At 43.6% G+C, this 27,585-nt stretch overlaps 1 protein-coding gene across 2 annotated transcripts; it reads left to right on the top strand.

Annotated features, from left to right (window-relative positions):
* Positions 1-217: 217 nt before the first annotated feature.
* LOC129701036 (torsin-1A-interacting protein 2-like) lies at positions 218-25,962 on the top strand. 2 transcript variants are annotated; one of them, XM_055641980.1, is made up of 8 exons: positions 218-441; positions 5,247-5,333; positions 8,378-8,485; positions 11,252-11,353; positions 11,962-12,057; positions 19,495-19,596; positions 21,044-21,142; positions 24,810-25,962. In XM_055641980.1, exons 1-8 carry the CDS (start codon positions 378-380, stop codon positions 25,586-25,588), a joined length of 1,437 nt encoding a protein of 478 aa, XP_055497955.1. In that variant the 5' UTR covers positions 218-377; the 3' UTR covers positions 25,589-25,962. The 2 variants fall into 2 exon arrangements, with proteins under 2 accessions (XP_055497955.1, XP_055497954.1); XM_055641979.1 differs by having other exon boundaries at positions 220-441; positions 11,959-12,057.
* The last annotated feature ends 1,623 nt before the right edge of the window (positions 25,963-27,585 follow it).

Below are 27,585 nucleotides of genomic sequence, written 5' to 3'. Positions count from 1 at the left end.
TATTTTAAAGAAGGCTGAATTGTTGGTTTGCTCCCTCGGACAGTCAAAGTTTTTTTTTGTGCACGTCTGCAAAAGTTGTACAAGTCGATCTGAGATGTTCACAACATAATTACCCGGCAACGGGGTCCTCGATAGAAATAAGCATTGCTTGCCCGCCCCCAAAGATCATTAATTATGATCTTTGCTTGCCCCGAAGTGGAGGTTTGCGGAAGCACTTTGTGCCCTGCAGTCCGTCTCGGTACAAGTCCCTGCTGCTCTGACAGCGTTCCCACGCCCAACGTCGTCGGGTTGCAAACCAGTGGCGAATGTTTCCCCCCGCGGTTGCTGGCGGCTTCATGTCGAGAGGAGCGAAGGTGAAATGAGTGCCTCCTGGAAGGATGGCGACAGCGCCTGTTGAAAGAATGGACGGACAGTGTGAAAGTGGAGGGCAGCAGCTGCAGGGTGAGTGCACGGTGGCAGGTGTTTGGTGTTCACTGAGTTTTCAAGGAGAACCCCAAGTTAGTTAAGGGAGTTCCCGAGTGCTGGCGAGCTAATATTGTTAAAGAAAACGATGTAGCTAAAATGCTGAATGTTGGAAACCCTACGTTTATGCATATTTGCGAGGCTGCTATTTCATTTACTTTACAGTAAAAAGAAGTGACGGTATGTAAGTTGCATCAAACTACCCAAGTTTGTGACTTCCCTCAGAGTTCAAAAGGCGCTCCCAGCGCCTGCCTTGTTGAACACTGGCCAAAGACTCCTTTACTGATTGCTTCCATCGTCTTCCATGTATCGGTCAGGAGGGCAGGTGAAAGAAAAAGGAACCAATACTTAGTCCGACGTAATTTGAGAAATTATAATCATTTTGTGAACAGCTGGCTTGTTTAATAAATGTAGAAAATAAATGCTACTGCGGGATTTATACCTATGAAAGGTCCGAGCTAACCAATCAGTCGACACAAACATTTATGTTGCACAATCTTAAGATTTTTTTACTGCCTGGTATTTATGGTAAATATGTCCATTGTTAATGGCTCCACATCGACACTTTTCTGTCGATAAGCATACCAACATAGATCATAGATAAGCATAGAAGAGAGCCATTTGTGCAATTAGTCTTGAAAGAATAGTCATACTCTCCCACTCCCAGCTTCTGTTTGTAAAATTGGCTATTTAAATTGCCATTTAATCTCCTTAAATGTATCATTGGATTGTTATTTAATAAAGGTGAGATGTTCTTAGGGGTAAAAATCTCTTCACCGTCCCTCTTGGTCTTTGCCAATGATTTGAAAATAATGGCCTCTGGTTGTGGGCTTCACCCTGTATCCCGAGCAGAACCATTTCCCTCTGTTAAGCCATCTCATAACTTTCTGTTCCAAGAAAAACAGTTCTAACTTTTCCAACCTACTTGTAATTGATGTTACTCAATCTTATTAAAGTATTTTTGTTTTCCTTAAGAATGCAGTAGGCTAGGGGATGATCTTATTGAAATATACAAAATCACGAGGAGCATGGCTCAGTTGAATGCTAGAAATTCTCAGTTTTTGAATGCTCAGTCTTTTTCCAAAAGTAGAGGATTGTAAAATTAGAGAGCATGTGCTTAAGGAGAGAGTGAAAGATTTACGAGGGACCTGAGGGCCAACTTTTTCACTGAGAGGATAATCCTTTCCGAATGAGCGAGGGAGGGTGGCACGGTGACGCAGCAGTAGAGTTGCTACCTTACAGTACCAGAGACCCGGGTTCGATCCTGACTACAGGTGCTCATAAGTTCATAGGTGATAGGAGCAGAATAAGGCCATTCGGCCCATCGAGTCTACTCCGCCATTCAATCATGGCTGATCCATCTTTCCCTCTCAACCCCATTCTCCTGCCTTCTCCCCATCACCCCTGACATACAGGGGTTCAGAGATTCAGCGCGGAACAGGTCCTTCGGCCCACCAAGTGTGCACCGACCAGCGATCACCACACATGAACACTATTATACATACACTAGGGACAATTTTACACATACACCAAGCCAATTGACCTACATGCCTGGACGTCTTTGGAGTGTGGGAGGAAACCGAAGATCTCAGAGGAAACCCATGTGGTCACGTGGAGAATGTACAAACTCCGCACAGACAGCATTGTCGTCGAGATCGAACCCTGATCTCCGGCACTGCAAACGCTGTAATGCAGCAACTCTACCGTTGCGCCACCGTGACCCGTGCCATTTGTATGTTCTCCCCGTGACTTCTGTGGGTTTTCTTTGGAAACTTCGGTTTCTTCCCACACTCCAAAGATGTACAAGTTTGTAGGTTAATTGGTTTGGTAAAATTGTAAATTGTTCCTAGTATGTGTAGAATAGTGTTAGTGTGCAGGAATCGTTAGTCATCGTGGACATGTTGGGCCAAAGAGCCCTGTTTCCGCACTGTATCTCTAAACTAAACTATACTAAGGAAGCTACAGAATCTGATACAGTTCCGACTTTCAAAAGACATTTGGACAGGAGTATGGATAGAAAGATATTGATGCCCTCTTAAAACAGGTGGGGACCTCAGAAGTGAGAGGTTAAATATGTCCGCAAAAACTCCAGCCAGTTGGTCTGCACAGGTTTTGAGAACTACCATCCGGTCCAGGCGCTTTCCAAAGGTTCACTCCCTGAAGAATATTCTAACGTCGGCCTCTGTGACTGAAATACCATCAGGGCAAATGGGGGCTCGGGAAGGCACATCAGTGTTCTCCCTATCAAAGCGTGCGTAGAACGCATTGAGATCGTCAGGGAGTGATGCTTCACTGTTGTTTGAGCTGCCTCCAGATTTCGCCTTGTAGGAGGTGAAGGCATTCAAGCCCTGCCACAGTTGCCAGACATCAGTCTCATCCTCCAGCTTAGAGCAGCTTCCTTTTGGCCTTTTTGATGGCCTTGTCAACGTCTTATCTGGACTTCTTATAGACCTCTGCGTCACCAGACCTGAATGCATGGGATCTGGTCTTAAGCAGAATACGGATCTCATGGTTCATCCAAGGCTTCTGGTTAGGAAACACTCGGAACTCACCGGATCAGGATGTATGACAGGAGAGCATGAATAGGAGACGTTTTGGGTCGGGATTCTTCTTAAGACTGATATCTGAAGGATCCCAACCCGAAACGTCGGCTGTCCATGTTCTCCTGCGATGCTGTCTGACCCACAAAGCTACTCCAGTACTCCTGTGTCTTTTGCAAAGGAGATGTTCGCAGTTCATACTCACAAAACCACTTAATACAGAGAACGTCATATGCAACAACTGTTGCTCTCGCATATCTTTTGCATCTATTTTAAAATTAGTTTTCCTTGTTGTTATTGAAATGTCTTGGGTGTGGCAGGGTGAGGGAGGAGAAGGTCATTGAATTTTTGCTTTAATTGCACAACTGAATAAAATTTCCTGAATTGGATTTCACCTCGCATTATCCTGCTAGTTCATGAGGTTGCTTTAGTTGGCCAGATGTTAAATATCGTATTTTCTAGTTGATCACAATTTTCATTTAGTTTGTAATACTCTGGATATCAAGGTCTAATTTTTGAACAGCTCATGTATCCGCTGAGCAAAGTACCTACAATTTTAGTTTAGATTTTAGTTTGAAAATACAGTGCGGAAACAGGTCCTTTCGGCCCACCTCTGCGGCACTCACTCACCAAACACCTCCAGTCGGACTCTTGCCTGAGTTTCACCTCCTGAACTTGTTCCAAAATTCACCTCGTATTCACCAGCGTCCTCTCCCTGTAGATCACGGATTAAAAGACTGAAATTCCCGTGGTGAAGAGTTACACATCCCGTGTTCCTATTAATATTGGCCATTTTAGTGTCTGACAAAATGGAGGATTTCTGCCTTTGCAAAACCTGCTTGGCATCTTTTTGCAAAAGCTGCATAGACCATGAGGTTCATGGCTCCAGAATGTCTGGGTCCTGGGAGGAAGCTAAGTACAGGGCGATGTCCAGATGTCCCCTCAATTGTTAATATGTATGAGGGTTTTGCAGAAAGAGTTGAGCCTTGCTGCAAATGCATGATCAAGATTGGTTGGGGAATGTTATGTTATAATACCACTGTTAGCTATGTTGCATGGTCTTTGCACTGTTATCTTGTGATTGGTCAAAGCTAGGGGCCTTGCCCGAATTGTTTATATTACCTGGCAAAATGTTTCTTTACTTAGGGGAACTGCCTTCCATTGGGAGCTTTATGTAGAAACATTGTAATGGGGTATTTTGTGATTAGGTTAGGGAACTGTCAATTTAATGTATTGTATGATATTTATTTATGATTGGTTTGTAGGGGTTGCCCTCCCCATGTATTTCACGCCACAGGTCCGATATGGTATTTAAGAGAGGAGAGCACATGAGTCTGTGTTGATCTTGTGGGGCAGCACTTGGGCTGTGCTGACCTGCTGGAAGTGTCTATTCGCACGAGGCTGAAGGGCTTGGACAAGTAGAGACAAGGATCGGGCCCGCGGTGTTGGTTAAGTATCGTATAGGGTAGTGGTATTGTGATTGGAAATAAAGTTATTGAATCCAGTGTTTGACTCAGTGTTTTACTGAACCAGACTAACGGGGTGAGAATAGGAGCAGAATTACATTCCCATTCGAGTCTCGGCACTACCGCAGCTCCCCATAGAGTAATGTACAGCTACCTGTTCTTGAGCACAAGAGGGCGCTGTTACTTTTTCCTAATTAGTTTAATTAGTGTGCAACTTTTTGCACTGACGAGTTATGAATTCCTTCTCAATTATATTTTATCTAAATCTGTGCCAAATTTCAAGTAGATACCAGACATGGGTCACAAAAGTTAAATTCGAGACACATTTTCGATGTTCGGCCCACGGCCTAAATACAAAATATCTATTTGGAGCCAATCAATTAGGTACCAGCTTCACCAGCATTTCAGACATTTAATATTTCACTGTGAAGTTTGGTGGCTATTCTGGAGCCACTATTCTATCAGAAGTCTATCTTCTCTTTTGGGGACTTTTGCAAAATATATTATTCTGAAGTCTGAATCAATCTAATTCCAAAAGGGTGCCGATTCATCCCCAATCTTTCCTATCTCTAAGGACAATGTTTATAATAAAATGGGAAAACCAACGGACACATTGCTCCCACCTGGAAATATGTACCCACTCTTGCCTAAAGAAGCCAGTTTGTTTCCCATGATTAAAAAAATCTATGTACTTTATCCTTTCGATTGTTATAAAGTTTTTTATTTCAAATGTGGGTAACTATTGGAAAGAAATTGATTGATGTTCTCTTTCTTCAAGAATCCTCAAGGGAAGAGTGGGGATACAGTGAGAAATCAATGGAGAACCTGGAAGGGGAACACGTGTCTGAGGAATCATTGGATCATGGTAACGTGGTGTTTTGAGGAATGTGGTGCATGTGGGACAGAATGGATGTGGGACCAGTCAAGATTCAAATCAAAATGCAAATTGCATGTGGATTGGATCAGAATGGAGATGGAGGAATTTCTTCAGCCAGTGGGTGGTGAATCTGGAATTTATTGCCGAGTCATTTATTGCCGAGGCAGAGTCATTCGGTATTTTTAAAGTGGAAATTGATAAGATCTTGATTAGTAAAGGTATCAAAGGTTACGGGGAGAAGGCAGGAGAATGGGGTTGAGAGAGTAAAATAAATCACCCACGATCGCAGATTGGATGGGCCGAATGGCCTAATTCTGCTCCTATTATGGGTTTAACAACTGTAATAATTTTAGCACCAGAATAGGCACTGATGTTATGGATAGTGGTAGGGAGTAGTGATTAAGAGGATTAGGAATGCCCGACAGAGACGAGTATGATTTGTATGTATTATTAAAAAAATGCACAATGATTACAGTAGGTAAATGAAGGTAGAGGAAATTGTTAGGCCTTGGATGTTTGTAATAACATGTTGCAGGCAAGTTACCTATTCTAAAGCTGGATGGAGAGCAGCTTGTTTAAAATTCTATACTACATAAATAATCCATGACTGTGATGTAGAGAGTTCCAACTTTCTCTCTGTCTCTTCCTTCAATGACCAATCCTTATTTGAATCCAGGATTCCAAGTCCCAGATTTTGCCATGAGGGTAAACACCCTATCAGCATTTATCTTACCAACTGCATCAGGATCTCGAGTGTTTCAATAAGAATGCTTCCCATTCTTCTTGATGCCAAAGAGTATTAGCCGAATCTGCTCAGAAAGATTCTCTTAAACTTTTAAAGAATGAGTTTTCCTCATAATTACAACAGACCAAGTGAAAAGTCTCCATTGCATATATCTCCCTTAATAAATGAGTGTTCATTTTTCCATGGCTGTGGTTTTGCCGATGCCATGTAAGGTTTCAAGATTTTGTTGCCGTTGCAATATAATTTATTTGCCGGCAGTGCAATTCCCTTCACAATTACTTGTTGTACCTGTATGCTAACTTAATATGTTTCAATGTACAAAGCAACCTATGTTCCTATGGTCAGCAGCATTCTGTTTTTTTTTTTTTCGTTTGAACAATATTTTTTTTTTTTTGCGTCTGATCTTTAGACATTAGAAATACAACGCAGAAACAGACGCCGACCAGCGATCACCCCCGTACACTAGCACTGTCCTACACACTAGGGACAAGTTACAATTTTGACAGAAGCCGATTAACCTACAAACCTATACTTCTTTGGAGTGTGGGAGGAAACTGGAGCACCCTGAGAAAACCCACTGGGTCACAGGGAGAACGTACAAACTCCACACAGATTGCACCCATAGTCAGCATCGAACCCTAGTCTCTGGCGCTGTAAAGCAACGACTCTACCACTGTGTCACTGTACTGCCCTTGAAGATTCTTAAAGCAAAACAGTACACACTAGAAGTCTGTGGTCACGGTAGGAAAATTCACATACCCCCCCCCCCCCCCCCCCCCCCCAATTACCGTATTTCCCAGCAATGATGACGCACCTGTGTCGAAGATGCACTCCCATTTTGAGTTATTAAATTTTGAAAAAAGGCTAGCGGGACAGGATCAAGCATTTGGTTTAGTCAGTAGAAAGGAAGAAGCGAAACTCCTTCAAGGAGGCAATCTACCCGCCAGCCACCACCTCCACTGGATGCACCCGTGCCGAAGGACACTGTGGTTGGCTGGTGGGTAGGCGGGCAGAAGGCGCTGAGGTGGCGGCCGGTTCCATTGTCCGGTCCCTGTGGCCGCTCGCAGCCACCCGAGCTACTGAGTGAGATCCCCGACCTCCTCTTTTTCAACGCTCCTGCCCTCCCCGCAACTTTACCCCTAGCGGCCCAGACAAGTTTACTACTTTGTGCTGCCCAGGCCGTGCCAGACTCCCCGGGCCAGACTCCCCACACGCTGTGAAAGGAACTCTTCCCCCCCCCCCCCATGTTTTGCGAGATGGGGGACAATCCTCCTGATGTTTTGTGAACTGGGCGCTACAGCCTGTCCCAGGTCGGCTCGCTTGCCCCAGGACTGGCTGTAGTTCCCAGGTTGCGAAAACTAATTGGAAAAAAAAACCGCCTGTGGCCCGGATGAGATCGGGTTACGGTCTGGATCCGGGCCGTAGGTTGCCGACCCCTGTGTTAGGCCTCCTTGTGTCCCCCTCGTGTTTTAACCATGGCCTCCAAGACGCAGGTAAAATTTTGGGCCTTATTTTGGGGTAAAAAATAGCATCTTCATTGTTGGGAAATACAGGTATAGTCCATCCGCGAAATTGTTGCCCTATTCATTTCCCCATTCATTTCACCCAATTGTGTCATCCTCACAATGTGCTTTTCCATCCTGTTTGTATCATTATCAGATCTGCCTCCAGCACATTCAGTCTCATCACCGGCATCACAAATATATATTGTAAGTAGCTAAGGCCCCAGCGCTGACCTCGGTGTCACGCCTGCAATGAGAGTATTCTTTTGTTCATTCAAATTGTAAAGCTGCAAAATAGAGAAATTTTGGGAAGACAAAATGTGCAGGAAGGAACTGCGGATGCTGGTTTAAACCGAAGATAGACACAAAATGATGAAGTAACTTGCATGGAATCTGCATGAGTTGCACTGTTGGGAGGATATAAACCTCGATCGCTGATCGTTGTGGACTCGGTGTGCCGAAGGGCCCGTTTCCACGCTGCATCTCTAAACTAAACACCCATCCACATCTCCTTCGGGTGTGGAAGAAAACAGGAGACCCTGGAGGAATCTCACACGGTTATGGACGAACATGCAAACTCCACACAGACAGCACCCGATGCCAGGAGTGAAACTGAAGTGAGGTCTCTATTACTGCAAGAGAGCTGCTCTACTATCTGCACTGCCCACATTTTCATTGAGATTTTTTATCAATCAAAACTTTTGACATCTATATTTTATTTAAAATATTTATATGTGTGGAATGATCACTGAACAATCTTAATAATATTTATTTGTTTCCCTTAGAATCTATCAATGAAAAAGTGGGATGTGACAAGAAGTCAATGATAGATGCACAAGACTTGAAATATTCCAAGGATCCAAAAGAAATTCAAGTTGAACAGGAGAATAAAGGTAAAATGAAGAGGAGTTACAGGGCAATTCTGAGATTCATTCCCATTTTTGAATCTATATATTCAAACAGGCCTCCGTTTCTCATTTAATCATATGGTATAGAATCCATATTGATTACTTACAAAATTCCTTGTGGAGTTCTCAGTGGAAGAATGTGGAAGGACATTTCATCCTGAGATCTCTGTCAAACTCATTTGAAACCCGATGGTTGGGTGAGTAGGGAGGATATTCTCACCTGCTAATTGTAGTTCTTGTGTCAACAACCAAGTTGAAACTATTACCTAGTTGGAAGCACTCAACATATAAAGCTGTGGATCTCTCCCGTGCTTCTATGTGGGTCTCCAACCCCGGCTGTCCACTCTTATCTCCTGAACTGTCACAAGTCCACATAGCAACTATGCACACCTGACATTGTTCATCCTGTGTATTGGACTATTGATTCACTTAATGTACAAACTCTGGTCAGCATTTCAAAGATACATTAAATTAAATTAGGATCATTATAGATGGTTAAAATTAGTTTATGGCTTACCTGCATGCCATCTTTGATTCATTTATTTTGCTAGCCAATTTAATATTAACATCAGAGGAGCCAGTCTGTATTCAGAAGAGACACAAAAAGCTGGAGTAACTCAGCGGGACAGGCAGCATCTCTGGAGAGAAGGAATGGGTGACGTTTTAGGTCATGACCCTTCTTCAGACTGGTTAGAGATAAGGGAAACGAGAGATATAGACTGTGTTTAAGAGGGAACTGCAGATGCTGGAGAATCGAAGGTTACACAAAAAAGCTGGAGAAACTCAGCGGGTGCAGCAGCATCTATGGAGCGAAGGAAATAGGCAACGTTTCGGGCCGAAACCCTTCTTCAGACTGATCGGGGGCGGGGGTGGGTGGGGACAAGAAAGGGAAAAGGAGGAGTAGCCAGAAGGCTGGGGGATGGGAGGAGACAGCAGGGGGGCTGAGGAAGGGGAGGAGACAGCAAGGACTAACAAAATTGGGAGAATTCGATGTTCATGCCCCCGGGGTGCAGACTCCCCAAACGGAATATGAGGTGCTGTTCCTCCAATTTCCGGTGCTGCTCGCTGTGGCCATGGAGGAGACCCAGGACAGAGAGGTCGGAGGCGGAGTGGGAGGGGGAGTTGAAGTGCTGAACCACCGGGAGGTCAGCTTGGTTATTGCGGACCGAGCGGAGGTGTTCGGCGAAACGATCGCCCAACCTCCGCTTGGTCTCACCGATATAGAACTGCTGACATCTAGAGCAGCGGACGCAATAGATGAGGTTGGAAGAGATGCAGGTAAACCTCTGTCGCACCTGGAACGATTGCTTGGGTCCTTGAACGGAGTCGAGGGGGGAGGTAAAGGGACAAGTGTTGCATCTCTTGCGGTTGCAAGGGAAAGTGCCCGGGGAGGGGGTGGACCGAGAGGGAAGGGAAGAATTGACAAGGGAGTTATGGAGGGAGCGGTCTTTGCGGAAGGCAGATATGGGGGGAGATGGGAAGATGTGGCGAGTGGTGGGGTCACGTTGGAGGTGGCGAAACTGACGGAGGATTACTTTTTGTATGTGACGGCTGGTGGGGTGAAAGGTGAGGACTAGGGGGACTCGGCCCTTGTTGCGAGTGCGGGGATGGGGAGAGAGAGCAGTGTTGCGGGGTATGGAAGAGACCCTGGTGCGAGCCTCATTTATGGTGGAGGAGGGGAACCCCCGTTCCCTGAATAGTGAGGACATTTCAGATGTCCTGGTGTGGAACGCCTCATCCGTGGAGCAGATGCGGCGTAGACGGAGGAATGGGAGTAGGGGATGGAGTCCTTACAGGAAGCAGGGTGGGAAGAAGTGTAGTCCAGATAGCCATGGGAGTCAGTGGGTTTATAGTGTATGTCGGTCAGAAGTCTATCACCTGCAATGGAGATAGTGAGGTCAAGGAATGGTAGGGAAGTGTCGGAAATGGTCCAGGTGTATTTGAGTGCCGGATGGAAGTTAGTGGTGAAGTGGATGAAGTCAGTCAGTTGTGTGCGGGTGCAGGAGGTGGCACCAAAGCAGTCGTCGATGTAGCGGAGGTAGAGGTCGGGGATGGGGCCCTGGTATGTATTGAACAAGGATTGCTCGACGTAACCTACAAATAGGCAGGCATAGCTGGGGCCCATGCGTGTGCCCATAGCTACGCCTTGTATTTGGAGGAAATGGGAGGAGTCGAACGTGAAGTTATTGAGGGTAAGGACCAGCTCCGCTAGGCGGAGGAGTGTCAGTGGCTGGGTATAGGGTTGCTTCTCTGGTCGAGGAAGAGAGATATAGACTGATGTGGAGAGATAAAGAACAATGTATAAAAGATATGCAAAAAAGTAACGATGATAAAGGAAATAGGCCATTGTTAGCTGTTTATAAGTTAAAAATGTGAAGCTAGTGCTACCTGCAGTGGGAGAAATCAAAATTCCACCACTGGGCTGTAAGCTGCCCAAGCGAAATATAAATTGCTGTTCCTCCAATTTGCTTTTAGTCTCTGACAATGGAGGAGATCTCATGCTCCCATGCTCAATTGGAAATTCTTGCCTTTCACTCATTGCCTTCTCATGTTATCAAACTATTATTCAGGTTCTGCTACACTGAATTATCTAATTGAAGGTGCACAATAGGATACCAGCGTTGATTAAGTCAGTTTGCTTTTGATGGTCGACAAAAGTTTCAGGATTTCCTAAACTGATTTTTGGGATTGGGATTGTTCAACACTTAGATCATTGGACATGACGGTGATCTCATGTTATGTTCTTTGCAGGCTTCATCTGTGAAAACCATGAACAGAAGGCAAAGGAAAAGATGCAAGAATCTCAGAGCACAACGCATCATGAATCTGATGAGGAAAATCACTCCGATAATGGTAAATGCCAATTTTGCTTTTAGGTATTTCTCTGATTTGGACAGAGTAGATAATTAATTTACATATTATTTTTATTTCAATCTAATTCTCTAAGTGTGTTGTCCATGGGACCACAATCCATGCATTCTTCTCAGGGCAAGAATGTGGTCACAAATCCCCCTAAATATCCCAAAATGAAGGGATGGGACAGTAGAGATGTCATCCTGCACCTCTGCCTGCAGGTATCCATGCATTTACTATGTTACCAGCTATCAGTTTTACCTTAATGCACAAATTCTTTCAATAAGATCTGTGGCTAAGGATCATGTGTTTTTTAGACCTTGTAATTGATGTACAAGTATTACCACAGAAATACCCATGGAAAACTGGGAACTGATCTTTTCAAGCTGAAAGAATAGTTAGAAGGGCAATTATAAAGAGTGCTGATTTTGGAGCAATAAATGAGGGATTAAAACATGGGATGACAATGCAGACGATGGAGGGAGAGGGATTGAAAGAATTGGATTTGCCAAATGGTGGCAGGTTTGATTTGTTGTTTGTATTTAGATAGCTTGAGATTTGAAATGATCACTGATCATTCTTAACTCTATATCTTTTTCCTTCAGAAGATATAAATGGAAAAGAGATATCTAACGAGAAGCCACCGGGTGATGCACAAGAATTGAATTGTTGTAACACTGCAAAAGAAGTTGAGAAGAATAAAGGTAAAACAGAGAAGATTTGAGGGCTGTTTTTTTTTTGTTTGTTTCTTTGGTGATACAGTGTTGGTCATTTAATCAAAAATACTTGGATATGAATTCTGTACTTTCTGACTTCACCAGGTGCCATGTAGTGTTCTTAGTTGAAGAATGTACAGACATGTTTATTTCTGAGATCTCACAAACTCATTTGAAAACTAAGATTTGGGAGCGCAGTGAGGAAATTCTCGCTTCTGTTCACTGTCTTAATGTTCACTGTTTCCAAGCAAATTATCAAGTTGTGTACGTTGTTGTCCAGTTGAAAGTGCTTGAATGGTGTCATCTTTGATGAAAGTAATTTAAGAAGGAACAGCAGATGCTGGAAAATCGAAGGTAGACAAAAGTGCTGGTGAAACTCAGCGGGTGCAGCAGCATCTATGGAGCTGCACCCGCTGAGTTTTTCCAGCACTTTTGTCTACCTTTGATGAAAGTAATTAGAGCATCTTGGAGGTTATCCAATATTGGAAGACTTTAACAGATGATAATCAGAATTTCAGTCACACTGCAAGATCTCACCAAAGCCTGTTCATTGTTTCATGGTGTTTACACAATGTTGTTCAATGTCAATTACCATGAGGTTCAACGATATGGAGCATCATGTCACTGGCTTCACAATAGCATCAATCTTGTTTGTTAAGACTTTTTCTTCAAAATTGTAAAAGATAAGCAAGTAGTGAAGCAGGTTTGAAAAAAATCTGACACCAACTTAATATCTGATTCCTGGTGGATTCTCACGCTATCCACCAAGTTGCATCTTCCTACCTCAGAAGCAGGCACGTGCCATCAGAGTAGGCAAGGTAGGCACTGCCTACCCTGACTAAAATTATTAAATGGTAATTATTAAATATAAATAGTAAAAGCATGGGAGAATTATGCCTATCTAGATAGATATAGATAGATATGCCATTTATTGTCACTATACATGTACAGTGAAACTGAAAGCTGCTCGTACTCAGTGCATACATACAATTTAGCACAAAAAACAAGCAAAACAGAAAAAAAAAACAAAAAACAGAAGGGAGGGGGGGGGGGGGGGGGGGGACATATATACATATATCATATATACATATATACAGATGGAAGTCCGTGTTGGGCGGTGTAGTCAGTGCATGTGTGAATTTGAATTTATGGTAGATATAATTCTCGGAAAGCAACTATTCCTGAGTCTGTTTGTCCTGGATTTGATGCACCTATAGCGCCTTCCAGAGGGCAGCAGGTCGAACAGTCCAAACGCAGGATGGGAGCTGTCTTTGATGATCTTCTTTGCCCTGCTAAGGCAGCGGGAGGTGTAGATGTCCATCAGGGAGGGGAGAGGGCAGCCAATGATCCTCTGCGCTGTCCTGGTTACCCTCTGAAGCCTCTCCCTGTCTGCCATGGTGCAGCTGCCATACCATGCTGTAATGCAGTATGTCAGCAGGCTCTCGATGGACGAGCGGTAGAAGGTCAGCAGCAGGTTAGAGTCCAGGTTGTGCTTCCTGAGGACCCTCAGGAAGTGCAGCCGCTGCTGAGCCTTCTTGATGACCGCTGTCGTGTTGTCCGTCCAGGAGATGTCAGCAGCGATATGGACACCGAGAAACCGGAAGGTGTTGACCCTCTCCACACACTCGCCGTTGATGTGTAGGGGGGCTAAGTCGGTGCTGTGCCTCCTGAAGTCGACAATGAGCTCTTTTGTTTTCCTGGTGTTCAGAGCCAGATTGTTTTCTGAGCACCAGGTTGTCAACTTCAGGACTTCCTCTCTGTAGGCTGCCTCGTCTCCCTTCGAAATAAGTCCGACCACAGTAGTGTCGTCAGCAAATTTGACGATGCGGTTGTTGTTGTGGGCCGGACTACAGTCGTAGGTGTAGAGACAGTATAAGAGGGGGCTTAGCACACAGCCCTGTGGGGAACCGGTACTCAACCTGCGAGTGGAGGAGAGGTGGGGGCCGAGTCTCACAGTCTGGGGCCGGTTGGTGAGGAAATCCTTTATCCAGGCACATGTGACAGTGGGGAGGCCGAGAGTGACCAGTTTACCTATGAGAATGTCCGGAATGATTGTATTAAAGGCTGAACTAAAATCCACAAAGAGCATCCGGACGTAGCTCTGCCCCTGCTCCAGATGGCTCAGCACAGAGTGGAGAGCTACGGTGATGGCGTCTTCTGTGGATCTGTTTTGGCGATAGGCGAATTGGTGGGGGTCGAGGTCTGGTGGTAGATAGACCTTGATGTGCTGGAGGACCAACCTCTCGAAGCACTTTGTGATTACCGGAGTGAGGGCCACAGGACGGTAGTCATTAAGGCTGGTGATGGTAGACTTCTTCGGCACAGGGACGATTGTGGCTGATTTTAGGCAGGACGGAATAACTGCCTGGGCCAGGGAGAGGTTGAAAATTCTGGTGAAGATGGCAGTGAGCTGGTGGGCGCACGCTTTGAGCACCTTACCAGGTACTCCATCTGGGCCGGTAGCCTTCTTGGGGTTCACTGCCAGGAGCACCCGTCTGACATCGTGCTCCGTTACAGTGAGTGGAGTAGTACAGGAGCTAGGTGAGGGTCGAAACAGGGCTGTAGCAGGTGAGTGCTGCTGTTGTGATGTTTCAAAGCGGGAGAAGAAGCAATTTAGCTTTTCTGCCAGCGGCGCACTCAGGTCTTCTGACTTTGTGGCACAGCCTCTGTAGTTGGTAATGTCTTGTATGCCCCGCCATACCTCCCGTGTATTATTGCTGGACAAGTGGGACTCTATGCTCCTCTTATGGTCCGCCTTGGCTTTTTTTAATACCACTTTTCAGATCGGCTCGAGCAGCCCTGTACAGAGCTCTGTCACCTGACCTGAAGGCAGCATCGCGGGCTCTGAGGAGTGTGCGGACCTGGCTGGACATCCAGGGTTTCTGGTTTGGGAAAACCCGTATGTTTTTGTCTACAGTCACATTTCCGATGCAGAACTTGATATAGTCCGATTCTGTGAGAGTTTCCAGATCCTGGTGTTCGAATATGTCCCAGTTTGTCTGTGTAAAGCAGTCCTGTAGATTGGAGAGTGCATTTTCAGGCCAGGTTGTAACAGATCTTATGGTGGGCCTGGCACTGCGTCTGAGGGGGGTGTAGGCTGGAGAGAGCAGGAGGGAGAGATGATCTGACTGGCCGAGTTGGGGGAGGGGGATGGCTCTATACGCGTGCTTGATATTGGTGTAGACATGATCCAGCGTGTTCACCCCTCTAGTAGAACACTTGACATGTTGGTAGAATTTCGGCAGTACAGTCTTCAAGTTGGCCTTATTAAAGTCCCCTGCGATTATGTGAACACCTTCGGGGTGATCCCGCTGCTGTTCGTTAATGGTGTTCAGCAGGAGAGAGAGCGCCTTGTTTACATTGGCGTCAGGTGGAATATACACAGCCGTGACAATCACGACTGTTAGTTCTCTCGGTAGAAAAAAAGGCCGGCATCTTACAGACATGTACTCGAGGTCAGGGGAACAATGTTTGTCTATGATTGCCCCGTTGTTGCACCAATTCTCATGCACGTATATACAGAGGCCCCCTCCCCTGCTCTTACCGGAGTCTATAGTCCTGTCCCCGCGGAGCAGAAAGCGACCTGCTAGCTGCATGCTAGCATCAGGTATCCCCGGGTGAAGCCAGGTTTCGGTGATAATCATAACACAGCAGTCGCGGACATATCGATTTCCGGCGAGTTGTACTTCCAGGTCATCCATTTTGTGAACCAGGGATCTGGCGTTGGAGAGATACAGGCTCGGTAGAGGTGGCTTGTGTGGTCGATTCCTTAGCCTTAGCAAAGCCCTGGACCTGCGGCCTCGCTTCTGCTTCCTCTCCCTCCTCCGTCTGCGCCGCCTCCTAGACCCGACAACAATCCACGGGGACCCCGGTGGTCTCGCTATGTCGCCCGGGATGTTATACTTGCGATGGAAGACACCCGAAACCGCAGTCTTGCGCTGGTCACCGATATCCGCGATATCCACGAGGTTCTGCCGGGAGTAGCGGGTGTTCGCAGACCCGACTGCAAAGACGTACACGGACAGCACAACGTACACAAACAACAAAAAAGAGCACCGAGTCCGGGAGCCGTGAGCCGCTGCGATCGTGCGCGCCGCCATCTTGGACTTGGATCCGCTAAGAGATCGATCTCTCAGGTAGGCATAATTCTCCGTGCCTTCCATCCGCAGTACTTGTAACACGCGAAAGTGTGTGCAGCTGAAGTGCCATCGAAGCAGCTTCAAGCCGTCAATGACAGGGAGAGCTGAAGGCAGCTGAAATTCTGCCTTTGCAGCCTACTGCATGTGCAGCGCAGGTTTCTTGGCGGATTTTTCAAACATGGATTGCCATTATCTTAAGAATACATTTCTTGGTGCTATATGTTTTTAAATCCCGTATTTCCCGGGGGGTGGGGGGAAGAGTTCCTTTCCCAGCGTGTGGGGAATGGCTCGTGGTAAAGTTGCGGGGAGGGCAGGAGTGTTGAGAAGGAGGGGGTCGGGGATCATGCCAGTAATCCACTTGCGACGCTCCGGGTGAGGAGCCACCGCATTGTGGCTGGGGGGAGAAGTAGCTCGGGTGGCTGCAAGCGGCCGCCGGGACCGGACAGTCCCTTCTGCCGGCCCCCGCTCACCTCTGGCAATGCGCTCCGTCTGAAAACCTCTCTCCTGCCACTCGCCTGCCTCACTCATGTCAGCCGCTTCTCGCAAATCCTTAAATTCCAACAGCGCGATCAAGGGACCAATTGAAGTTACTCGGCTGTGGGAATTTAAGGATTTGCGGGAAGCGGCTGACATGAGCGAAGCCGGCGAATCGGCAGGTGAGAGATGTTCATACGGTGAGCACTGGCAGAGGCGAGCGGGCCAGCAGAAGGCGCTGAAGTGGCGGCCAGAACTGTTGTCCGGTCCCTTGAATTAGTATTAGTATAAACTTATTCATTCATTATTGTCATTCAATGACAACAATAGTTCCCTCCATCTCACTAGAGGGAATTAGACATGTATTTTGCTTCATATTATCCAACAGTAACATTTTACATGCTCTTTATTTATCAGGTGTCATTCAATTTCCACAATGAAAGAATGTGAGACAGAATTTACAGTCTGAGGTGTGCTCATACTATATTGATGATTAGAAAATATTGGAAAAGTTTCAACAGATAATAAAGAGAATTTTCAGTCACAGATTCTGATTTTATCATAAGCTGTGAGCTTGTCAATATGTGCTGCATACTTAGCTTCAGTCCTCCTTTTGTTCGAGCCATTAATACATCACAACAAATGCTTTCCTTGCAGTTTGAAAGCCATCTCCTCGTCCCTGCTTCTCTGTCTTCTCAATAGATCATCTCAGATTCTGTTGATTGCTCCCAGTTTTGAGCCACATGATCTTCCTAAAATCAGAAGAGATCCTAAATTAGATTCATCTTTGAGAAAAGCATGTCAATTGTAATTTATCTGAGTGAAGAGTCGAACCAACACCCTAAAGTCACGTTGCCCTTCTGACAATCAATTAAAACTTTCCCAGACATTCCTGAAGGTCAATGGAAATAGGGAAAAGGAACTATCTGAAATAAGAACAAAAAATGGTGGAAGCACTCGGACAAGCAGCATGTGGAAATATAAAGTTAATTTCATGTCAAAGATCCTTTGTGGGAACTGGAAAGAGAGTTTATTTTAATTTGTGAGAGGTTGGGGATGAATGTAGCAATGTTACAAAATTTTGAGATTTTAAAAATCAAGTCTGCAATTTATCCCATCAGATAAAGCATAACAATAAGTTTAATTTGACACCAAATTCACTTTCATATCTCAAGTATTAAAAAAGTTATGGCCATTTTCATACTCGGAAATTAGCATCTTGTTCCCTATTGATTTTCAATGGACATTACAAAAAAGCTGTGATCTTGGATAATCAAAGGCCCATTTCTTAAGGATTGACATTTTTAAATAGCCTAAGTGTCCAAAGATTATTCACAAATAATTCACAATATAACATAATTTTTATATCTAATTTACATTAATTTATAGGCCAAATGGAAGGAATTTAGTGTTCAATTGCTGTAAATAAATGCCCATTTAAATCGGCTTTCTAGTGGGTTCATGTGAACGCGCTGGTTTAGAATGTTGACAGCGCGCTGGATTAGTGCCCTCAAATGCTGAGAAAAATACTGCGGGATATAAAAAGCCCAAAAGGAACTACTCGCTATAGATAACTTGATATATAGGGTTATATATATGCCCCATTTAATGTAAAAATAAGGTACATACCTTTAATTGTTTGCTTTATAAAACCCTGGGGCTGCGAGATGTTGCGGAATCAGAGAGTAATTTAAAAACTATTAGAACTATATTATCGAGGCCTATAAAACTAATAATACCTTTTGCGACCGGGTCTTGCAGCGATTTTTCGTTAATGATTTACTAGGCTGAACATCTGCGATTAGTACAGCCTAGTAAAAATCGCGTTTTAAACCCGCCCCCTCCAAACAGCGCCAAAATCGCGGACCTGGCTGAGGGCAGATTCCCAATGGCGATTCAGGTAGGTTTTGTAACATACCTAATGAATGGATAGGAAAAAAGAATATCTCCTAAGAGGTGAGGCCAGGATCGTTATGAGAATAATCTGCAAATGAGGTCAAAGATTAATGAAGGTAGTTAAAGAGAGAGAGAGAGAGAGAATTTAAACGAGGAAATATAAACGTTACGAAATCGAGGTCGTTAGAGAACATGAACATAGAGGAATGTAAATGTTGTGAAATCAGAGCTCGAGGATATGCCTGATGAGTCGGGTGCGATTTGAGAGAGTAAAACAGAGGTAATATAACAAATGGATGGCCAGCTGTGATGCAGGCAGCGAAAACAAGTTGAGATGCTGTTCCTCAATTTCACATTCAGCCTTGTTCTAACTGCATCAAACGTGAGATAGGTTAGAATGAGAGCTGGATGGACTATTGCAATCTAGTTGTGAGAAAGGGCCTCCAACCTGAAATGTTAACTCAGTTTCTGTCTGCTTGTTGTCTGCCTGGCATGTTGTCTGCCTGGCATTTCTGTCTGCCTAGCATGTTGCCAAACTTGCAGTTGCCAGTATTTAAGTTTGCAAGCCGTCTCCTAGTCCCTTCCATCTTATTCAGTTTATTTAATTTTCAGTTGTGAAAAGCCTCCTTGGCCAACATTACCAGCAACATTTAAACCCCATGCTCAATTGGAAATTCTTGCCTTTTACTCATTGCGTTCTCATGTTTTCAAACTATTAATCAAGTTCTGCTACGCTGAATTATCTAATTGAAGTTGCACAATAGGATACCATCGTTGATTAAGTCAGTTTGCTTTTGATGGTCGGCAAAAGTTTCAGTATTTCCTAAACTGATTTTTGGGTTTGGGATTGTTCAACACTTAGATCATTGGACATGACAGTGATCTTTCCTAACTGTTTATGTTATGTTCTTTGCAGGCTTCATCTGTGAAAACCATGAACAGAAGGCAAAGGAAAAGATGCAAGAACCTCAGACCACAACGCATCATGAATCTGATGAGGAAAATCACTCTGATAATGGTAAGCACCAATTTTGCTTTTAGATAGTTCATTTTCATTTATTTTTATTTCAAACTAATTCCCTAAGTGTGTTGTCCACTGACCACAATCCATGCATTCTTCCCAGGGCAAGAATGTGGTCACAAATCCCTCTAAATATCCCAAAATGAAGGGATGGGACTGTAGAGATGTCATCCTGCACCTCTGCCTGCAGGTTTCCATGCATTTACTATGTTACCAGCTATCGGTCTTACCTTAATGCATAAATTCTTTGATATAAGATCTGTGGCTAAAGGGCCTGTCCCACGTGCATGCGACCTGCATGCGGCAAACGCGACCAAACCGGAAGCGGGGGCCGCGCGGAGGTTGAGTGGGTGACGTGAAGTTTGAGCGAAGTCCGTGGGAAGTTTGTATGGCGTCAAGACGCAGGGTCCGGCATCGAGACGCTGCGGGCCGGCAGGCCGTTGCCACGTGGAATTTTTGAACACGGTCAGTTTTTCGGAGCCCCGCGTGATGTCGGCACCAGCTCCGCACAACTCCATACGGCTCCGGCGATCGAAGTGGGACCGGCCCCGCCGTTCAGCTCAAGCGACCACGTTATGCTCATGGGACAGGCCCTTAAGGATCATGTGTTTTTTGGACCTCGTAATTGATGTACAATTATTACCACAGAAATACCCATGGAAAACTGGGAACTGATCTTTTCAAGCTGAAAGAATTTTTAGAAGGGCCATTATAAAGAGTGCTGATTTTAGAGCGATAGATGAGGGATTAAAACATGGGATGACAATGCAGACAATGGAGGGAGAGGGATTGAAAGAATTGGATTTGCCAAATGGTGGCAGGTTTGATTTGTTGTTTGTATTGAAAGTTTAGTCAGATTTCTCCCAAGATGGCACTGCGACTCTTTGCCTGTTCTTCCCAGAGAAAGATCTACTACCATCCAATATAACTACTCTTTTAAACCTCTTTTCTCCCTTTTGCTCTATCTATGTTATTTGAATTTGAACTGATTGTATCTATATATGGTATTTCTGATCAGATTGAAGAGTCTGCAAAATAAAGCTTTTCACTGTATCTCTGTACACGTGACAATAATGAAGCTAAACCAAATTTGTAGAGCTATGAAATATTCAGAGCATTTGAAGATTGTTATAAAAAGAGAAGACCATTGTCTCTAAATTATGGTAAACATACCAATCTTCCCTCACTGTTATGGAATACTTTAAGAGCAGACCTCTTCCTTATGAGCAATTAGCGATGGGCAATTAATGCAAGTTTTGCAGTACTGCCTCTTGTGCTCATACATTTTTATATTTGCACATCATAATCTATTTAACATTCACGCAATTTATTTGAAAGCACTTGATCACATCAGGGTTTTTTAATATGCGAGTCTGCCCACAATATGAGGATTAGCTAACCGTTTGATTGGAATTAATCATTTTGTTAATTTCATCCATTTCAGAATATCCAAATGAAAAATTGGGACGTGGCGAGACTTCAATGAGAAATGTGCAGAAGTCACAGATAAATGAAGACGTCAACAGACATCAGTGTGACCAAGGTAAATGTAATGTGGAAATGAATCTGTTCTTGAGGAGGATTTGAATGGATTTGATGTCCTATACACCAAATTTCAAGTTAGAAACATGGCATAAAATAAGTTGAAAGGGAGGCAGTACTTTATGATCCAATAGGACCGGGATTGTTGCACAGCTGAATCTATACCTCAAACCCACTTCATTGTGGGTTGGCCTTAATCTGGCTTCTGGTATACCTCCGATATTAGAGATGGGTAATAAATGCTAGCCTTGCTAGTGACACGTTACAGACTGATTAGAATAGATAAAGCCAATCAGAATAACAAACAGGTTTACGTTCTACTGGCAGCAGAAGTTTTCAATTAGCTAACATCCACATCACTCCTTCCAGTATCAGAAAACAAAACTATTCTTGCCCACCTATCGCAAGATCTGGTCAACATCCAAGCCTGAGCACAGAAGTTAGAAATAACTGTGGTACAATATCAATGCCAAGCAATCACCAAAAGAGAGAATGTTTAAGAAGGAACTGCAGATGCTGGAAAATCAAAGGTACATAAAAATGCTGGAGAAACTCAGCGGGTGCAGCAGCATCTATGGAACAAAGGAAATATTTCCTTCGCTCCATAGATGCTGCTGCACCCGCTGAGTTTCTCCAGCATTTTTGTGTACCAAAAGAGAGAACCTTCACTGGATTAGACACAGAATATTCTACCCGCAAGAGCAGGCATTTGTGGTCCACTTGTTGTTCAAATCCTTTCTGTCGCCCACGATTTGAAAGTCAAGAGTGTGAGGAAGCATTCTCTTTTCCTTTGGATGGGTGAAGTTTAACAACACTCTAGAAGCTCAGCACCATCCCAAACAAAATAGCTTATTCGATGAGCAGCCCGTGCACACCATCTACTCAACAACTTTTTCGTGTGAGTCATTTATAAGATGCACTGCAGCAAGTTGCCATGGCTGCTACCAGCTAGACAAATGTAATAGGTGCACATTGACACTACTGCCTGCCAGGTTTTCCCCTTGGTCATGCACCATCGTGACTTGAAGATACAGTATGGTTTTTTCATCACCACTAAAGCAAATTTCTGGAACTTCCCACTGAAGAATACTTTGGAAGTCCTCCAGAATACACCATGCAGTCAAGGAAGAATGGAATAGCACTTTCTTAAAGACAGGCATGATATTCTTCTGATTTAAATCGGAATTCCAATTTTATTCTTTTCCTAACATTGAATCAGATTTTTCAATTTTTTGTGCCTGATTTTGACGGTTTAGTTGGCAAGATCGTAAAATAAAAGGGTGCGGGAAGGAGAGTCAGTGGAGCGGTCTGGAGGCAGGCAAGCTTGTGATTCATGATGGAGGTCAGCCAATAGCGGGGGGGACACGCGGGAACACAACGACGCTCTTTGGCTGCTGCTGAGATCAGCCCAGCTGTGCTAGCTGTGACGGTGCCCGTTTGTCGGAGAGAACTGGAGAGCGGCAGGGTGAGACGTGGGGCCACGAATGGGAGCGTGGGCTCGGGATGACCAGGACGCCCGGACAGCTGATGGCTGAGGGGTGTTGATCCCCTCCCCCTCCTATCTTGTGGGGAAAATAAATAAATTAACACGTGGTTTGTGTTTCCTGCGACTGGAAAGGGAATGGAACTGGCGATGATAGTGGGGTTTAGAGAGATGCGGGGCCCTGCCTCCTGGGCAGCGGCTACCCCATCCCCTTTCTGGAGATTTACTGTTTATAGTGGGAATTTTTATTTTCATTGGTATTGGCAGAGGTTTTTAGTTTTCTACCTTCTTAGTGTTGCAGATGTGACATCAGTGTATTGACAGTTAACTGTGCCTTGCAGTATTGTGCATAATTATGCCTTGAGATGGTACCTTTCTCAGGTGATGTGTAGGTTTTACGTTTGTGTTCTTTTGGCATCTCTACAAATAGATCATGTAGAAATTCATGTGACTTTTTTTGTCAAGATTTTTTTAGCTGTATTAAGTCAATTATTTCATGAAATATTTATCTTTTAGGGGTTATTTTACTGGTTATGTGTTAGAAAAATTCTAAGCTTCTGTTATGTAAACTACTAGCAGAAAGCTTAGGAATTACTTTAAATTTATTGAAAATGCAGGAGCCCCCTGAACCCCGACCGGGGCGCTGCCCCTGGACTCCGCCGGGGGCCTTGTCGGTCAATACGTCCTACTTTTTTTCTGGAGGTGAATATCATGCCTGTAAAGACATATGGGATGTCCAATGAATAAAGATGATTCTCCATGAACAATTCCATTGTACCATGCTAAATATTTATTCCTTGTTCCTGTCTGTAGTGGATACCATCTACCAAATACTCCATTTCTTTGACATTCCCTCCAAAACTCACAACCTGGAAAGGCAAGGGCAAAAGACACAAGGGGTAGCTTACAATTCTTCTCAATGTGGCAGAATTGAGAAATAAATTACTGTTGTCATCACAGAGTATAAATACTGCTAAATAATTGCTCTACAAAGTCTTGAGCGCACTGGGCATCAACGGAATGGAGAGAAGAGCCATCAAGAACACCACAGAGGCAGCGGAGAAAGCCTCGAGATGGCTCTGGATCAGGAGAGGAGGTCCATGGGGAGGAGCGAATGCCACCTGAACACAAGTCATGGTCTGATCAACCACGGCTGGGTCACCTGGGTGAGGGTGTCTGATGTTGAAAGACCTGAAACACCCAATGACCCCAGGTTACATCACTGATGATGTGTTCAGGAGTATCAATAGATGTATTTTTTATCAACCTGGAATGCTCTTTGCAATTGGATGTTTGTAGAACTTCCATTAAATGCACTGCAGCTGTCCATAGACAGCTTATTACCATATTTACAAGGGTAATTAGAGATGTAAAATAATTTCCAACCTTCTCTAGCATACCGTTAACATACAAAATGAGTTTGGTTAGGAAATCGGGAAGAAAGCCCAAAATGCTTGTGCTGATGCATTTAAAGCAGACAGCCAGCTAAAGCATAATTGCTGTCAGAACATAGAACTATACAGCCCAGGAACGGCCCTTCAACCCACAATGATTATGTCAAAGATTATGCCAAGTTAAACTGCTTTCATCTGCCTGTACATGATCCATATCCCTCTATTCCTTGCATTTCCATGTACTTATCTAAAAGCCTCTTAAACGCCGCAATAGTATCTGTCTTTACCACCACCCCTGGCAAGGCATTCCAGGCCCCACCACTCTCTCTGTAAAAAGAAAATTACCCCCGTATGTCTCCATTAGTCTTTTCCCCTCTCCCCCACTTGTGTTGGACATTTCCACCCTGGGAAAAAGTTTCTGACTAACTATCTGTCCTAGAATACTTGAGGTGAATGGGATGTTTCAATGGTCAGAAGTCTTTGTAATCTCCAGCATAATATTTTAATATTTGTTGGAATATTTCTTGGCATTTGCAACATATTGTCAACCTTTGTGTGCAATGTGATTTGTATCCCTTTCATTGACTTTCTGAACATTTTTTTTGATGAAGGATTTATTAATATTACCTTGCTGTTTGAAATATTTTTCTACTTTACTGTTGAATTTGCTCATTAATCAATTTGCTGTTTTATCCTTTGCAACTTTCCATTATATTTTAAGTTGTTACTGTTGTGTGAATATTAACTCTGGTACCTGGATAACTTACTGAACAATTTTCATTTCTCCAAAGGGAAACAGTCCGGTCTTGGTTTTCTCTGGATAGGAATCCTGTTGATACCTCTGTTCGCCTACCTCTGGTTGAATTTTCAGATCAATCAAGAGTCTGAAGTTAAAGTACTCAACATATTCTTGCAGAATTTTGAAAAGGTGCAGAGAAGTTTTCCAAATCAGGAAGAACAGCTATGGAAAAGAAGCAAGATACTGTTGCAGAAACAAGTGAACAAGACTGTGCACTCTGAACCAGTTATCCTAATGTTTGCAGCTGCTTGGGATGCAGAGGAAACCATGCGTTGCCTCACAAGCAGGATTGCTGGAGCTTATGCCATGGCCTTAAGTTCCAGGATATTTGAAATTGATGGAAATGGTAAAAGATTTCTAAACAGCGATGAAGTCAAGCTTGATCTAGATAATCAATTGTCATCAGGATTCAGAGAAGGCAGAAAGTCAGCCATTGTTCATCAATTTCAGGAGCTTCCACCTGCTTCTACACTTATGTTTTATAAATACTGTGATCATGAAAATGCAGCTTTTAAGGATGTTTCTTTATTAATCACGGTTTTAGTCGATGAGCCCAAACTAGATCCAGACTTGGGCCTTGATGCTCTGGAGGAGATGGTTTACAATTTTCTTATAATGAAGTTCAATGTCTCTAGTAACAGTGCACAGTACAACATCCTAGACTCAGACAAATTCAGTGGGTTGTGGAGTCGTATAGCACATGCCATTTTGCCTGTTCGGCCTGAAAGGGAAATTGAAGAAAAAGGCTGCGGACAAGCAGAAATGGACTGAGAAAATGTTAAATGAATTGACTGAGTTTGACCAATGAGAGAAAGTAATATGCTCAGGCACTAATGAGTAGGATATTCAGTTTGTAAATAACATATCTAATGAATTCCAATCTAATTAATTTTGTCTCGCCTAAAACCAGTGTCTTTTTGATGGATTGACATAGTGAACCAAGACTGGTTCACTATGTCAATTTTTACTCCAGGCTTCAGACATCAGGCATTAAAGTTTCTTTATTTTTCATATATAAATCAATGAACCTCTAAAGCATATTTTTACAACTTGTATATTTTCTGGATTTTTCTGTACTAACTTACATACTATTATGAAACACAGATTTGCTATTACAATGTTGAATCAGAATAAATAAGTAAATTGACTTGAGAAGCTGAATTATTAGCAAACTTGTTAACTGTTTTGTTTCCAAAGAAATGTTGTTTTTATGGATCATTTGGTTCGGGAATATTGATATTTACATTTGACAGTGACTTGGGTGGCATTCACATCAAACAAGATGCTGATCTGTTGCACAATTTGTTTGGGGCAGCTAATCTGGATGAAATATCTTGTGAATGGAAATAATAACTAATAAGTGTAGCAGAGGATGCTATTTTTTATTTTTTTAAATATTTTATTTTATTAGAAGTAAGTACAATCATATGGCACCAAAGTGCATAATATATATTTTCATAATACATTTTATGTACAGCTTCTTATTTTTTTTGTTATAATAAAGAAAGATGAGAATAAGAAAAATAAATTAGATAGTAAAGGATAGAAAGACGCGAGATATATAGTGTGTGAAGAAAAAGAAAAAAGACGAATGAGTAAAGAAAGTTGAGGAAAAGAAAATAGAAAAAAAAGAATAAGACATAAAGAAAAAAAAGTAAGATCATTGTTTATAATCTTGACCATCCCTCTTCCAGTCCTGAAACAGTTAGCTTTTACAATTGTGATGCACCATATGATTCCAAAAAGACGACAAATGGAGACCAACTCGTTATGAATTGGTCTGATTTATCCATTAGGAGGAATCGCATTTCCTCAAGATGTGCAGTGTCCAACATGCTTGCAATCCACATTTTAAGCATTGGTATTGATGTATTTTTCCAAAATTTTACGTATTAATGTTTTTGCTATTATTAAACCATAATTAAGAAATGCTATTCTTGATGAGGACTAGGTGCAATGATGGACGGTGAACAGTGGATGGTATTACGAATGCATCGTATGGCACACCTCATCTACAATTCCTAATACCTGGCTTTTGATATGGTTGGAAAAACAAATCCATTGTGTTCTTTCACGTAAAAGAGAATGCGAGTCATTTTTATAAAGGAGACAAACTGCAGACGGTGGACTCTTCAGCAAAAAAATAAAGTGCTGGAGAAACACAGGTCAGGCAGTGGGCAGGAGCACGGCATCACTTGTCAAGGGTGTGATAGTGGGAACGGAGATGGGTTTCCATGAAGGAACAGGGATGGTCTTCCGAGACCGGTACCAGGAGCGGGGATGGCGCTACCATTCCTGACCGACAAAGGAAAGTAACCCTTTCTCTCTCTCTCTCTCTCTCTCTCTCTCTCTTCTACCCCTCCCCTCCATCCCTCCCCTACCCAATGTACCAGCTTCCAAGTCGCCTAACAATGCTAATAATGGCCTGATTCCTTTATCGTCGTTACTTTTTTGCTGATCTTCCATTCATTTGATCTATATCTCACTACATCACCGTCTATATTTATCGTTTCCGTTTCCCTTGACTCCTCTAGGATCTTTGGTCTGAAGTAGGCACTCGGCCCGAAACGTCACCTATTCCTTTGCAACATCTACAACAGAGATGTTGCCTGACCCGCTGAATTACTCCAGCTTTTTGCGTCTGTGTAAAGGAAACAAGGCCAACCTTCCATTACTGAGAGCCCGGCAACCACAATCAAAGATTTGTTGTCTCCTCAGATGATGAATCTTTGTGATTTAAAAAGATGAATTCAAGAATAACGTTTATT

This window comes from Leucoraja erinacea, chromosome 10, assembly GCF_028641065.1.
Source record: "Leucoraja erinacea ecotype New England chromosome 10, Leri_hhj_1, whole genome shotgun sequence".
NCBI classification, from domain to species: Eukaryota; Metazoa; Chordata; class Chondrichthyes; order Rajiformes; family Rajidae; genus Leucoraja; species Leucoraja erinaceus.
The sequence above is the reverse complement of the archived record's forward strand: the minus strand, read 5'-3'. Positions and strand labels throughout refer to the sequence as shown.

What these genes read in the sequence shown, in the direction of transcription:
- LOC129701036 (XM_055641979.1), top strand. Translation starts at nt 378, where the DNA reads ATGGCGACAGCGCCTGTTGAAAGAATGGACGGACAGTGTGAAAGTGGA. An exon ending in AGAAGTTGAGAAGAATAAAG is followed by an intron (nt 12,058 to 19,494) that starts GTAAAACAGAGA and finishes TGTTCTTTGCAG; the next exon opens with GCTTCATCTGTGAAAACCAT. An exon ending in GGAAAATCACTCTGATAATG is followed by an intron (nt 19,597 to 21,043) that starts GTAAGCACCAAT and finishes CATCCATTTCAG; the next exon opens with AATATCCAAATGAAAAATTG.